Below are 16067 nucleotides of genomic sequence, written 5' to 3' on the forward strand. Positions count from 1 at the left end.
AATAAGCTTTTTGTGCATATGGAAAATGTCTGGGATCTTTAATTTCATCTCATGAAACATAGGCCCACACTTGTGTGTGTGTGTGTGTTGATATGACTATTTCTTCACTTGCTGTGAAAATGACATCAATCATTGGTCTTAAAGTCTCAATATGATTGTGAGGGAGTTCTGGGCTGGCCAGAGTGCCACTTTAAACTATACTGTAGAAGCATCAGCCATTCCGTTGTATCATTTGTTTAGAACTTGTGGTTTTGTACAGCTTGGATGTTTTTGTATTTGCCTTCTTGGGTTGGCACTGTAGCTGCTTTTAACTTCTTAATTTTGTACTTTAAATCCACACTCACTGTGCAAACCACTGCCTATTTGCTGGCAGTGTCGATCTAGACCACAAATGACTTTTCTTCTGTGATGGTTGTTAAATCAAACTTTCTATCATTACTTGGTTGCTGTTCTGTCAACATCCAGGGATAGGATTTGCAATAAGACTTCTTACCTTATTGTTCAATGTGCTGGATCATCCACGAGCCAGTTGTCATTTTTAAGTTCTCAGGAAATATCTTTGAAATAAAGCCCCACCCCCCATGGATCTGGGATCATGGGATTTATCAAACAAACAAAAGGAGATCTCTGGACTGAGTGCAGGTAGAAAGCAGTTATTTGTGTGTGAAATGTCCTAAAGTTACATGTATTTAGCTATTTTACAGTATTTCTCGTGTATTTATTTTCATCAGTGTTGGCTCATGCCACTCAACATAGAGTAAGAAGTGCCTAAAACCACAGTTTAATAATGATCTGTCCTATCCAGATGTTATTCCCGCTTATTTCACTTGTCTTGTTGCTGTTGAGTGTTCCACCGCACCTGTGGAAATCATGGAAAATTGCAGACTGCTTAATGTATCTTAGTATCTGGACAGACCTACTGTTATGTGAATCTCATTGTGTGTGATCTTGGAGAAAACGTTTTGTACAGTAACATGGAGAATTGCTCATTTCTGCTGTGGTGTGAATTGGTCTCCGTTTTGCAAATGTATGCTTAAATTACCTCGTCATTTGTTTAGAATGTGAAAATGTTGTGCTTTATGGATGGTCTCAATTTTGTAAAAGTAGTGTTAAATTATCAAATGTTTTTTTTCTGACCATGTGTCTGGACTTTTTTATTATTTGTCAGGAAGCTTCAGGTCGCAGATTGGCACATGCAGCTGTCACTTGTCTACCAAGTCCTAACCAGCCGCAGTAATCTGGTTCGCAGTATATCAGGGAAAACGCTTAACATTAAGTTGATTCAAGCTCTGAGGATGTACTTAATTAATGTGTTCTAAATGAACAGCAGAGGTTAGGAGCTCTATTCGATGTGTCGCTGAAGCATGAGAGATTGAATAGAGCCTTGGGTGTCTTAAATGCCTTTTTCTTTTTAATATCTCTATTCTGAGTACATGTACAGAGGTAAATGGTCCACAGCTTCAGAACCAGTAAATAAGTTAAATAAAATACATTAAGTTAAACGGAACTAACAGAGGGTCCTAATCCAAACTCATATCTTCATCCTTTTTGTCTTTGGCGTCATCCTCATGGTCAGACTTGCTGTCTGTCTCCATGGCTTTAGCAAAAGCCTCAACGTCTGGAATAGAGGAAAGTTCAATTTCACTCATGATCCCAAACAGCAGGAAATAACTGTAATGATGTTATGAAAATCCTTATTAAAAATGGTAGACACTAATGTCAATGTTATGCAGGAATGTCTGCACAGGCAGGAGACTGCATGCTTGTGTTCTCTTTAAACAATGGAACGTACAGACAAACACGGCCCCTGAGTTTACGTTCATGTATTGTACGCAGATACAGGACACTGACCTCCTTTGTTAGCTGCGTCCACAGCTTCTGTTGGCAGACCAAACTGGTTCATTAAAGGCCCCAACTGCCCAGACGCCAGGGCACTGCTGAACAGACTCATGGCCTACAGAGAGAATAATACCTGCTTTACGTCGTACACACAGTAGTAGACCAAATGTGGCACTCAAGCGGTAGCTAAAAGAAAAGCAACCAAGATCACGTCTAGCCATACTAATAGTGCACTGAGAGAACACTGCTACACAGTCTGACAACTAATGCTCTAGTGTACTCTACACAGAAAGAGAGCACTGCTCAACACACTCAGAGCAGTGTGTTATACCTGCTGAAACTGTGGAGAGGTGAGTGTGTTGTGGAGCTCGTCGGTGCTCTGAGGCAGGGACTCTCCTGACGGCAGAAAGGGCAGCAGCCTCTCCTGGACCTCAGCATTGGCCAGGATAGGAGCCATGATCTCAGGGGTCACAACACTGGCCAGGTCCACTGTAGCGAGAACAAACAGTCAGTCATTCATATTTCATACAGACAGAGACACATACGGAGGGCTAGATCATGGATCTACTGCTGCAAGGTTTTTTATTTAACTGGTAACAGCATGACTAAAGTTCCTTATTTCCCATGTAAAATGATTCAAGAGACTCTTAATTGCTCTTTCTGTCCACTGTTGTGCGCTGCTCTATAATTTATATGTTTAGTCCCTCACCTCCCTGCCCAGCCGCAGGTACATTCATGGTTGCTAGGATACTCTGCAGGTCACTCAGCTGGATGGGCTGGGTGGGGCTGGCTGCCCCGGCTGCGATGGAGGGGGCAACCGGGATGGTGGGTGAGGCCATGGGTGACGCTACACTGGTGGCAGACGGGGTGATGGGTGTGGTTGGCACCTGGGAGGAGCCCAGCCGGGTGGCAGCGGAGGTAGAGGTGGGGGTGACAGCAGGAGATTGAGATGGACTGAGAGGGAACAGAAAGAGAGAAACTAATTTGTAATAAATGTAGAATAAGCCATCTGTAAAAGTTGGTTAATAAGTAGTAAATGTGTAGTCTGAGCTGGAGAGAAAGTGCATAAATGTACACAATGATTTAATGTATTAGTGAAGTGACTCCGTAGGCTTGTGGTACCTTGAAGAGGAGTTGCCGGCTGCAGGACCTCCACTACTGAGCAGGCTGGCCAGGCCTGGTCCAGCCAGAGCCCCAAGACCTCCTACAGACAGACAGGTGGACACATTCAGACACGTTGCAATTAATGACGACCCAATAAAGTCAGGTACTCCAGTCCAAAACACATTCTTAATCACTCCAGCTGTCAGCTGTTGTAAGCACATTGCTACGTGGGGTAAAAATATTACTGTACAGAGTACTCTGCAGACTGCCAAGACTTACCAAGACCACCTAGTCCAGTCGGTCCAATGAGCTGCATGAGCTGGTTGTGACTCATGTTACCGAGCAGACTCTGCAGTCCACCCTCACCTAGGACAGGAGGAAGAATGCAAAATGTTCAGAACGGATCAACACATCATGCACAAAGGAGAGGCTGAGTGGGAAAGGAACTATCATCTCTGAGAATGCATTGCTAAAAACAATTGTCATCTTCCTGTGTCAACATGCCACAGTACCTTTGCTCTCTGTTTGTGAGTGTGTGCATTGGGCCGTGCACCCTTTCCTTAATCCTTACCCCCCAGAGCAGACAGTTCATGCCCGCTGTTGCCTCCACTGCCAAGGGCTCCAGGCATGGGAGGGTTATTCAGATACTCATTCACTTTACGACAGTACTCCTCATCCTTTTCAGTTTTGGGCTCCTACAACAGGGAAATATAAAGAAGTGTATTACATCAGGAACTTACTTTCTCATACAATCAGCTGCTGATAACATTACCTTCCTCTGCAGAGAAATATACAAAGGAGGCAGGGGTGTGGATTACGTAACGGTAGTATTAGAGATTGACCGATTATGATTGTTCAACGCCGATACCGATTATTGGAGGACCAAAAAAGCCGATACCGATTAATCGGCCAATTTTTATATATATATATTTGTAATAATGACAATTACAACAATACTGAATGAACAATGAACACTTATTTTAACTTAATATAATACATCAATAAAATCTATTTAGTCTCAAATAAATAATGAAACATGTTCAATTTGGTTTAAATAATGCAAAAAGTGTTGGAAAAGAAAGTAAAAGTGCAATATGTGCCATGTAAAAAAGCTAACGTTTAAGTTCCTTGCTCAGAACATGAGAACATATGAAAGCTGGTGGTTCCTTTTAACATGAGTCTTCAATATTCTCAGGTAAGAAGTTTTAGGTTGTAGTTATTATAGGAATTATAGGACTATTTCTCTCTATACCATTTGTATTTCATATACCTTTGACTATTGGATGTTCTTATAGGCACTATAGTATTGCCAGCCTAATCTCGGGAGTTTATGGGCTTGAAGTCATAAACAGTGCAATGCTTGAAGCATTGCGAAGAGCTGCTGGCAAACGCAGTAAAGTGCTGTTTGAATGAATGCTTATGAGCCTGCTGCTGCCTACCACCGCTCAGTCAGACTGCTCTATAAAATCATAGACTTAATTATAATATAATAACACACAGAAATACGAGCCTTAGGTCATTAATATGGTCAAATCCGGAAACTATCACGTTTATTCTTTCAGTGAAATACAGAACCGTTCTGTATTTTATCGAATGGGAGGCCCAAAGGCGAGCCAGGCGGCCCAAACTGTTGCATATACCCTGACTCTGCGTGCAATGAACGCAAAAGAAGTGATACAATTTCCCTAGTTTAATATTGCCTGCTAACATGAATTTCTTTTAACTAAATATGCAGGTTTAAAAATATATACTTCTGTGTATTGATTTTAAGAAAGGTATGGATGTTTATGGTTAGGTACATTCGTGCAATGATTGTGCTTTTTTCCGCAAATGCACATGTGTTAAATCATCCCCCGTTTGGCGAAGTTGGCTGTCTTTGTTAGGAAGAAATAGTCTTCACACAGTTCGCAACGAGCCAGGGGGCCCAAACTGCTGCATATAGCCTGACTCTGTTGCACAGAACGCAAGAGAAGTGACACAATTTCTCTAGTTAAAAGAAATTCATGTTAGCAGGCAATATTAACTAAATATGCAGGTTTAAAAATATATACTTGTGTATTGATTTTAAGAAAGGCGTTGATGTTTATGGTTAGGTACATTGGTGCAACAACAGTGCTTTTTGCGCTTGTTAAATCACCCGTTTGGCGAAGTAGGCTGTGATTCAATGATAAATTAACAGGCACCACATCGATTATATGCAACGAAGGACAAGCTAGATAAACTAGTAATATCATCAACCATGTGATTATGTTAAGATTGTTTTTTATAAGGTACGTTTAATGCTAGCTAGCACCTTACCTTGGCTCCTTGCTGCACTGGCATAACATGTAGTCAGCCTGCCACGCAGCCTCCTCGTGGACTGCAATGTAATCGGCCATGATCGGTGTCCAAAAATGCCGATTGTTATGAAAACTTGAATTCGGCCTTAATTAATCGGCCATTCGGATTCATCGGTCGACCTCTAGTTAGTATCTTTAAACTGCCATACACACCTGCATCCAGAAGAACAGCCTCTTGGAGCCAGCCTTGAACTTCAGAACAAACACCCGACCAGTAGTGCACTGGTTCACTCTCTTGAACTCACAATCATCTGGGAAGATGATCAGGTCCTGAACAGGGACAACCATATTCATTACAAGGGTTAGTTAGCCATGACAACACAAAGGATAGAGAGAGATGGTGTAAGAGAATATGGTGGCGCAGTTTCAGCACCAACAGAAAAGTGCCACTGACATCATCCACGTTTCCAGAGGTCCGATCCTTCCAACAGAAATGAATGAGGGAGTCGTCGGTTTGCTGAACATAGACTTGTCCCTTGCGCTTGTCTGGAGTCACCGTGCTACCCTTCATGGTCATCTTCCCGGCCCGAAACTCAACCAGGAATTTGCTAGAGGAGCCGCGGGACCCCGACACCAGACTGGGAAACAGAGCTCCCGACATGATGATGATCTGGCATTGTGCAAATAGGAGCGAGATTATGACAAACGTTGGCTTGCAGTTTATAGCTAGCTGCTAGCCTACCGTTACTCCGTTAGCTAACGTTAGCCAGTGAGTCAGCTAACGACGTTACCGAATTTAGCTACCTATGTAAACGATGGAGCAATCGAACCTTTAATTGCATTATTATCCTGAATTCAAAACGTAGCTACTCTCTTAGCTAATAGAGGCAATAAATATAACACCAACTTACATTTTACTTTGAGATCGAAGATGCGAGATGGCCTTGGAATCAGATTGCACCAGTAGCTACTAGAGACTAGTAGCAGCAGCACAAACGATAACATCACGTTTTTGTGGTAATGAGGAAACCTTCAAAATAAATGCCTGCATTTCAAAACATTGCAATGAGGATAACTCAATCAAAAGATATTGAATTCTAATCAATGGCCACTTGTATTGTGCCAACAAGAAAAGCCAATGAGTAATTTATAAAAACGAATACAAAAAAATAAAATAAAAAAATAAGACCAATAATGAAATAATACATTTTTGACACTGGTATGTTCAGAATATTGGGCTGTAGAGAGAAAACTCTTCTACCTATCTCAGCTAAAGTGGGATGGAAAATACTCAGTTGGGTCTCTACTAACCAAATATGGTTGGTTTTTGAGGGGGATGTGTCACACGGCCTGCTGCTGGCTTTTCACACAGCCCCCAATGCATAACACTGTAATAGACTGCACATGGGATACATATTGGTTTGTAGAGAGAGAACTTTTCTGTAGGGTCTCTACTGACCAAATATGTGTAGTTTCTTTGGGGGGGACTGTGTCGTACAAATCCAGCAACACCGTTCTCCATCTCCACCACATAGCCCCCAATGCCATAAACTGTAATAGACTGTACATGGGACACCCTACGGAGTATTTTCCACCCTACTTTAGCTGAGACAGGTAGTAAAGTTTTTTCTTTACAGGCCAATAAGTATCCCATATTACGAGTATTGCATTGCAGTAAATGGAGTGGGTGGAGTAAGGAGTCCCCACCACTCTGTATTAAACCTGTTGCCCAGCACAAGAGACCAATTTAGGTTTAGCAGACTATTGAGTAGTTCCAAAAACATATATTTGTATTTTATTGAAAGTGTATTTCTTTAAATATAGCCTACACAATACCTTTCAACATACCAGCATTTGTGTAAACTTTCAAAAGAAATGCTGGCATAAATAATGCAATATAAAAAATAAAATTTGTCAAATTATCCATTTATTTTTTCAAAGGTGGTTGCAATTCTGTGAAAAACAGTTGAACTGCACTAGAGTACTAAAAAAACCTATTTCCAAAGTTTAGCATGTCTTTGCAGGAAATCTTTATTTTGAAGAAGGAAAATCTGTGATCGTGCTGCCAGCATAATATCCTGCTGCTAGGAGAACAGTCATCAACTAGAGCAGAAAACAATCTGACAGGAGGGTGAAACAAAACTTTTCTGAAAAAGATTGTGATTGGCTGACTACCACCATTGCATGACTGTGATTGGTTAGAACATGCGTCAATGTTATACCTTTAAACAATACATTTTTTTTGTGCTGTTCAGCCAGATATAGAATATAATAACTTTATTTTACTGTACATTCACATTTTCTAGACTTTATATTCGAAAGTGAAATCAAAATGACATCTTTTGACATCATTAACAAACACAACATTCTCAATTATGGGTCCTGATACTTAATTCATAAATGTTGCTTCTTTGCAAATTACCAGTGTACAGTAAGAACATCACAATATAGTAGAGTAAGCCGTGTTTCTGTAACCTGGCGATCGATGTGTGTAATAATTCGCAAAAGCTCCGTACAAGTGCAGGAAAACAACAGAAACAATAGTATATGTACCAGTACATTGACTAGGACTGACATGTATACATTTCAATCAATCAAATGTATTTATAAAGCCCTTCTTACATCAGCTGATGTCACAAAGTGCTGTACAGAAACCCAGCCTAAAACCCCAAACAGCAAGCAATGCAGGTGTAGAGGAAAAACTCCCTAGCGTTGTCTTATTAAGGGTAAAAAATGCTTAAAAATGTGTTTACACCTATGCAGTACCTTTAGCAATATTAATAATAAACCTCTACTTTAGTAAAGACAACAATTATGACAGGTGTGTTGTAATAACAACGAGTGGTGTCCACTGATTGTGCATTGTGAAGAGGGAAAACCCAGATATTCTCCAAGTTTGTGATGAATGACAGATTGTTTCTTCATGCAAAATAGATTTGGGGTTTAAATTTCAATTAAGCTGCTTTATTTTAGGGGTTTAGTGAAGGTGGGTCATTTTTTTTACCCTTAGGATGAGGGGAGTATACAGAATGTTAAGACTACACATGGCTAAAAGTATGTGGCTCGTCAAACATCTCATTCCAAAAACATGGCCATTAATATGGAGTCGGTCCCCCCTTTGCTGCTATAACGCAGGTGTAAATGAGAACTTGTTCTCAACTGGCCTACCTGGTTAAATATATATATTTTAAATAACAGCCTCCACTCTTCTGGGAAGGCTTTCCACTAGATGTTGGAACATTGCTGTGGGGACTTGGTTCCATTCAGCCAAGAGCATTAGTGAGGTCGGGCACTGATGTTGGGCGATTAGGCTTGGCTCACAGTCGACGTTCTAATTCATCCCAAAGGCGTTCGATGTAAAGTTCTTTCACACCAATCTCGACAAACCATTGTGCACGGGGGCTTTGTTGCTTCAAAGTTGGAATCACAGAATAGTCTAGAAAGTCATTATTATATGCTGTAGCATTAAGATTTCCCTTCACTGGAACTAAGGGGCCTAATCCAAACCAAGAAAAACAGACCCAGACCATTACTCCTCAACCAAACTTTACAGTTGGCACTTTGCATTCGGACAGGTAGTGTTTTCCTGGCATCTGCCAAACCCAGATTAGTCCGTCAGACTGGTAGATGGTGAAGCGTGATTCATCACTCCAGAAAACGCATTTGCACTGCTCCAGAATCCAATGGGCGGCAAGCTTTACAACACTCCAGCCGACACTTGGCATTGCGCATGTTGATATTAGGCTTGTGCGGCTGCTCGACCATGGTCACCCATTTCTTGAAGCTCCCGACGAACAGTTCTTGTGCTGACATTGCTTCCAGAGGCAGTTTGGAACTTGGTAGTGAGTGTTGCAACCAAGCACAGATGCGCTTCAGCACAAGGCAGTACCGTTTTGTGAGCTTGTGTGGCCTACCACTTTGAGGCTGAGCCGTTGTTCCTCCTAGAAGTTTCCACTTCATAATAACAGCACTTACAGTTGACAGAGACAGCTCGAGCAGGGCAGAAGTTTAACAAATGACGCTGCCACGTTGAAAGTCACTGAGCTCTTTAGTAAGGCCATTCTACTGCCAATGTTTGTCTATAGAGATTGCATGGCTGTGTGCTCGATTTTATACACCTGTCAGCAACGGGTGTGGCTGAAATAGCCTAATCCACTAATTTGAAGTGGTGTCCACCTATTTTTGTACGCATATATAGTATATCTAACCAGACCTTTGAGTGTTCCACTGTGCACCATAACCCTGACAGCTAATTAATGATACCTATCAATATCTGAGGGGATACAATGTTACAAACATGCCAAACGTAGCCTACTTCTATATATATAAAAAAAAAACAATTATGAAGGGTAACAAAAGATAATAAGTGTTGTGAAGATGTGAGGGTGGGGGAAGCAGGTCAGATACCATCATTCTGTGCACAGGACTGGAAGCATACTCAGATTGTAGTGTTAAGAGATAACTAGTGCTATCCCATCGGAGTATGACACCCTCACAAATCTATAAGTACTGTATGTTCAGCACAGAATCTTCAGCGGTCAGATACCAATGAGGGAGGCCCATAAGTGGTGTTTGTTTATTTTCACATTCTATGTCTTCTAGTTGTGCAGTAGACAGACAAAAATGGTACTGTTTGTTTGCATAGATTTACGATGGCTAACATTTAAAAGGTGCTCCATTTTATTTAATGTCGCTGTGATCAATACCAGAGTTTTACGTAATGAAAAAGGGGGTGCAATTTGGAAAAACAATCTTTCAAGTGTTGTATGGCTTTCGTTTGTGTAAAGAATTGTTTTGGTGACCATGCACACACACACACACACACACACACACACACACACACACACGCCACACCAAATTATCATCTGCATTTGTTACAGTTTTCATAACAATCATTTACAAATAATACTTAGTTTACTAAGTTAGTATAAACATGGTCATTAGCAGCTTTTAGTTCTAGACTTCTAGTCACAAAACAACACGTTAAAATCCTTAATATTAAAGAATGAACCAGCACGTTAACAATGTGCACATCATGTTTTAGAAACATCTCAAATAAAAAGTCTTAATATTCACAGAACTTATGGAAAAAGTGTGAATGAAGCCTGATATTTGAATGTAACTGTGTTTGTACAGTGAGTATGTACAAACTCCTCCTTTCAATCTAGCTCAACATGATAATGTATGTCGATCAGAGCATAGTACACTATTCCACTGCTGAACAATGGCCACCCCCACAAATGTCACATTATCAGACATAGTTTCATAAAGCCATGGGTACAATAAATAAAACCATCAGAGATGAGTGGGATTCTTCCAGTTAATTAGCCAGGCGGCCCAAACCATTTAGGAAGACTGAATATTCTCTTATCTAACCGCCTTAGCCTCGATTTTAAGTCTTTCACAATGCTCAAATTTTCCCTTTGTCACTTGCAAAACGGGATTTAAATAATTTTTGTCACATACATATTAATTTCTTGATTCCGTTGTTGTATTGCGGGAGAGGTTTGTCTAGGTTGGGAAAACTGTAATAATTGTGGGCTCAGCTGCCTAACATTCTAAGGCTGAGAACAGGATAATCAGGCATACATCAATCTACTATGGGTGGTGATGGAAACCCTTCTAGTCCCTCCTACCCCATCAGTAAATGTTGGGACGGTCTGTGTAATTTCTATCAAAATATCCCCCTGTGTACAGCCAGTCCTGGGCTCCTGTGTGAGGGTTTGTTCCCAACCGAAACCACCTGTAAAGTCCAAAAGAAATGGTACAGGAATTTGTTTTAGGGAAATTATTGAATCAAAATTGGATTATAGTAACATGACAACACATTCACATCTCGGGGCATACGTATACTTATTATTGTTGCCTAGCGAACACACCTGGTTGACCACTCTTCTTCATCCTTGGAACATTCCTTGCGTGCAGCTCTCTGTTTTTCCTCTAGCCTGTCCTTCTCTACACTTGCTGTGTCTGCAATATACAAACCAATGTGCTCCATTTTGTTTGGTTATCGATTCATCTTGAATGTTGTTATTGCATCGTGTGTGTGCGCACGTCTGTGTTTCAATGTGAGTCATTACCCAGGTCTCCATTCTCCATTGCTCTGATGTCAGGTCGTAGACGGCAGTCTGTGGGTGCCAACAGCCTCTCCATGCCAGGCTCCAGCTCATTCAGTGTCATGGTGAAGCTGGTGAAGTTATACATCTATACCACAGAGACCAAGGATGAGAGTCAGGGTTAATTAGGTACACAGGAGAAACAGTAAGAAACACCATATCCCTAATGGCTCCCTGTGTGTGTGTGTGTGTGTGTGTGTGTGTGTGTGTGTGTGTTTTTACCTCTTCAGAATGTGCAGGTCGTGGGGTTATTCTCCACAATAAGGCACTTCCTGTTATCACAGAGACGGTCTCTTGACCCCCAGGCACATCTTCAGTCTCCTGTTCTCCAGCACTTTGCTCCTACATACAAGACTATGCACATTAGTCTACTATAAACTACAGACAGTTGCATTTACACAAACTTTAAAGCAACATAAAGAGCCATCTACCATAATACACTATAGATCAGTCATAACTAGAACTGCTGTAGCACACTATGCCTACAGTACTTACAAGACCATCACCAATACCTTCACCTAAAGCCACTGCATGTTTATGTGAAAGGAAGAAACACAATTTTAGGAAAACGATTTCACCTTTTTGTTGTTGCCATTGGGCCGGTTCTTGGACAAATCACTTCTGAGTGCTCACCGGTTTATTTTTCTTAGCATCTCCCTTTTCTGTCTTCTTCTTCTTGTTGGCTTCATACACCTTAGGCGCCACACTGTACATACACTCTGTCCACTTCCCATACAGCACACGTCGCTTCTTCTTACTGTTCCCAAAACAATGCAACCAAAGTTCATTTAGGAACAACCACACGAAACAGTGAGATACAACTTAAAACATGCAGTCGTTATTGTATTTCAATGCTGACAGAATGCATAACAGATTACATACACTTCAGTTTAAAAGCATGGGTCACTTAGAAATGTCCTTGTTTTTTAAAGAAAAGCACATTTTCTGTCTATTAAAATAACATCAAATTGATCAGAAATACAGTGTAGACATTGTTAATGTTGTAAATGACTATTGTAGCTGGAAACGGCAGATTTTCTATGGAATATCTACATAGGCATACAGAGTTCCATTATCAGAAACCATCACTCCTGTGTTCCAATGGCACATTGTGTTAGCTAATCCAAGATTATCATTTTAAAAGGCTAATTGATCATTAGAAAACCCTTTTGCAATTATGTTAGCACAGCTGAAAACTGTTGTTCTGATTAAAGAAGCAATAAAACTGGCCTTCTCTAGACTAGTTGAGTATCTGGAGCATCAGCATTTGTGAGTTCGATTGCAGACTCAAAATGGCTAGAAACAAATAACTTTCTTCTGAAACTCGTCAGTCTATTCTTGTTCTGAGAAATTAAGGCTATTCCATGCTAGAAATTGCCAAGAAACTGAAGATCTCATACAATGCTATGTACTACTCCCTTCATAGAACAGCGCAAACTGGCTCTAACCAGAATAGAAAGAGGAGTGGGAGGTCCCCGGTGCACAACTGAGCAAGAGGACAAGTACATTAAAGTGTCTTGTTTGAGAAACAGACGCCTCACAAGTCCTCAACTGGCAGCTTCATTAAATAGTACCCGCAAAACACCAGTCTCAACGTCAACAGTGAAGAGGCGACTCCGGGATGCTGGCCTTCTAGGCAGAGTTGCAAAGAAAAAGACATATCTCAGACTGGCCAATAAAAAGAGAAGATTAAGATGGGCAAAAGAACACAGACACTGGACAGAGGAACTCTGCCTAGAAGGCCAGCATCCCGGAGTCGCCTCTTCACTGTTGATGTTGAGACTGGTGCTTTGCGGGTACTATTTAATGAAGCTGCCAGTTGAGGACTTGTGAGGCGTCTGTAATCAGCACAACAGTTTTCTGCTGTGCTAACATAATTGCAAAATGGTTTTGTAATGATCAATTAGCCTTTTAAAATGATAAACTTGGATTAGCTAACACAACGTGCCATTGGAACACATTAGTGATGGTTGCTTATAATGGGCCTCTGTACGCCTATGCAGATATTCCATTAAAAATCTGCTGTTTCCAGCTAAAATAGTCATTTACAACATTAACAATGTCTACACTGTATTTCTGATCAATTTGATGTTATTTTAATGGACAAAAAAAACAACTTTCTTTCAAAAACAAGGACATTTCTCAGTGTCCCCAAACTTTTGAAAAGTAGTGTATTACTATGACTTAACAAATGACTAATTGTGGGCTCGTTAAGGCTGATGATATTTGACTCTATTGTTCTAACACCTCTTATCCTGAATGTAGCCCTCCACTTTGTGCAGCTCTTTCCCAAACATGCCGCACGGCTTGAAGTTCAACACACACCTGTCCCCCGTGCTGACCAATCAGAAGAGGTGGGAGAGAGAATATTGACTTATTGTAGTAGATTCAATCAAATAAATCATAATAAACGTTTGTTCTGAATAAAAGTTTGGCATTTGCTGTCTTACTTGTGGTTGACTATTTCCACAGTTCCATATTGCTCAATCCAGAGTTTTCCCATGATGATGTTATGTACACAGCAGAGAGGGTTTGTCCATGTAAACGCCTCTTTATGTCTGAAACAAAACAAGTTGTTATTAGGTCACTAGCAGTTGATGTGAGAGAGTCTGGATGTGTGCTTAGTACACACAGATGTCAACATACATACTGAACACACTTTCTTACACGCAGTCACTCACTTGAGCAGCTCCAGTGTCATGGTGCCTTTAGGCTCCGCCTCCACGCTCTTGCCCCAGAACTTGAGTTTGGGGTAGATGGAGCCGTGGAACTCAAACTCCTGCTTCAGAGACTGGGCATGGAAGGCACTGATAGGTGGATGGTGGCTCACTTGTTCTGAGATCAACCTGTACCCCTCGTCCTCACTAAGACAGACAAATAGCATGTTAAAAAGAGCATACTCGACACCTCAATAAATAGATTATCCAAAGAGATTCGACTTATTTAAACTGTCCTCTGAAATCAATAAGAATCTCAAAAAGGTTTCGAGAAAAAGAGGTACAGTATGATACTCTTTTGAAAAATGCGAACTGTACCGTGTGAGTTCATAGGTCTCTCCCAGCAAAGGATTAAATGGCTTTCCAGTTCTGTCCCATTGAGATGCCACAGAAGAAACTGCAAAAGCAGCTACCACCTGATAGAGATAACACAGGAGAAAACAAAGTCTGTCATTATGTGAGCCCCGTAAGAGCAGGTACAACAATAGGCTTTGTGAGGGGAGGGTGTCAGTGTATCCCATCTGTTTTGTTTACCTGCATGCGGTCTATGGAGTCTGACAGGATGCAGGCTTTGTGGATGAGGTGAGTGTGTTCCATGTACTCTGACATTCTCTGGAGGAAACTCAGGGGCTCGTTGAACACGATGGGCATCGTTATCTTGGACAGCTCCTGTGTAAGCGCAGCAAAGAACAAATTAATAGTGTCATTAATAAATAGCTTGTTTATTACATTTACCCTAAACCGTTTGTGTGAACTCCTCTGTAAGATGTGGCTAAAACAGAATGTCATCCAATTTGTAGCTTTGTTATGATTTCTGTTTGTGCGTCTGTATAGTGGATGGTGTTGGGGGCATAGAAGTGTTGCAGACATCTTAAACTTATTACAGCTACGTCCTCACCATGCCAATGCATTTCTTTAGTATGCCCCATACACTGTAGTCACATCTGGAGATCATTGGAGCAGGCAGGGTTTTCCTGTAATAAACACCAACACAAAAACTATGGGCACTGAATACACATGCAAACTGTGATGCTACAGGACATAGATCTTTCCTTTGCAACCTTACCTGCGCTCCCACACTCCATTTCCCTGAGGTGTGCTGGCATTGGATGAATGCTTGCTGCCATACACTTGGGCATCTTCAAAATTGACCTCACAAGAGTCATCTGATTCAAGACCTGAGAAATACAACAAAAAAGGGTCACACACACTAAGAAGTCCCCTTAGACAGTCACGGGCGTCTGCTATTATAAATACATAGCTATTATTCTCCCACCAATTAGCTCATGTATTTTTAATTACATTTCTAAAGCATGCATCCACCTGTCTCAGCATCGTAGAACTCTTCCTCGCTGTTCATTCTGAGCAGTATTGTGCAACGTCACTCAAAACATATCTTTCTTTTTTGGCCGAGTACTTGTGGTTCAGGCTATCTATCCAAGCCTCACAGACACCTGGAAACAAAAACACACATTACCATCCATCAGTGAGTGGCACAAGAAAAATAATACGAAAATAGTTACAGTTATTGATACAATTTTAGTTATTTTTTATCCATGAGAAAATCCATTTACTTATTGCGAAATACCCTAGCTTGTTGAGCTGTGATGGCTGGCTAGCAACTAGGACCACTAGCTAGCTAACGTTACAGTACTACTGTAGCCAGCTACAGCTAATGTTAGCCAACCAGCCAGTTACTCCAATGTCTTTGGATTTTGCGACAACTGCGCGCCAAGTGAGCTGGTGCTGGATCAAACATTCAAACGACTAGCAAACGTCAGCTAACGACTGGAAGTGCCTAAATACAATGTAAAGAATTGAAGGAATGTAGTAAATGTGATTTACCAGCGTTTCAAAGTCCAAATGTGTTGCTGTACAAAACATAAACAACGAACAGTGTACTAGGCTTGAAGAACTCTAGGGGGCGGAAGTGGGCGGTAAGGACGATGCTACTGATAGGCCTGTCAACCAATCCCAAACTCGGTTTCTAGTCCTATCATAGACAGTGCAAG

General features: G+C 41.1%; 2 protein-coding genes across 3 annotated transcripts; both read right to left on the reverse strand.

Annotated features, from left to right (window-relative positions):
* Positions 1-1389: 1389 nt before the first annotated feature.
* On the reverse strand, positions 1390-6236 carry LOC115168042 (proteasomal ubiquitin receptor ADRM1). Its single transcript, XM_029722898.1, has 10 exons — positions 6134-6236; positions 5677-5892; positions 5436-5552; positions 3515-3638; positions 3223-3309; positions 2962-3043; positions 2549-2793; positions 2171-2328; positions 1852-1954; positions 1390-1618 (listed from the first exon to the last, which is right to left on the reverse strand). The coding sequence occupies exons 2-10, from the start codon at positions 5881-5883 to the stop codon at positions 1521-1523; spliced, it is 1221 nt and encodes a 406-aa protein (XP_029578758.1). The 5' UTR covers positions 5884-5892; positions 6134-6236; the 3' UTR covers positions 1390-1520.
* A 3548-nt stretch (positions 6237-9784) lies between these two features.
* LOC115168043 (oxysterol-binding protein-related protein 2) lies at positions 9785-16029 on the reverse strand. Of its 2 annotated transcripts, none has more exons than XM_029722899.1 (14): positions 15901-16029; positions 15379-15509; positions 15122-15233; positions 14954-15029; positions 14590-14724; positions 14374-14471; positions 14020-14202; positions 13789-13896; positions 13586-13675; positions 11972-12095; positions 11561-11680; positions 11303-11426; positions 11102-11192; positions 9785-10965 (listed from the first exon to the last, which is right to left on the reverse strand). In XM_029722899.1, the coding sequence occupies exons 2-14, from the start codon at positions 15413-15415 to the stop codon at positions 10863-10865; spliced, it is 1401 nt and encodes a 466-aa protein (XP_029578759.1). In that variant the 5' UTR covers positions 15416-15509; positions 15901-16029; the 3' UTR covers positions 9785-10862. The 2 variants fall into 2 exon arrangements, with proteins under 2 accessions (XP_029578759.1, XP_029578760.1); XM_029722900.1 differs by having other exon boundaries at positions 15358-15509; positions 15901-15977.
* Positions 16030-16067: the final 38 nt, after the last annotated feature.

This window comes from Salmo trutta, chromosome 30 (assembly GCF_901001165.1).
Source record: "Salmo trutta chromosome 30, fSalTru1.1, whole genome shotgun sequence".
NCBI classification, from domain to species: Eukaryota; Metazoa; Chordata; class Actinopteri; order Salmoniformes; family Salmonidae; genus Salmo; species Salmo trutta.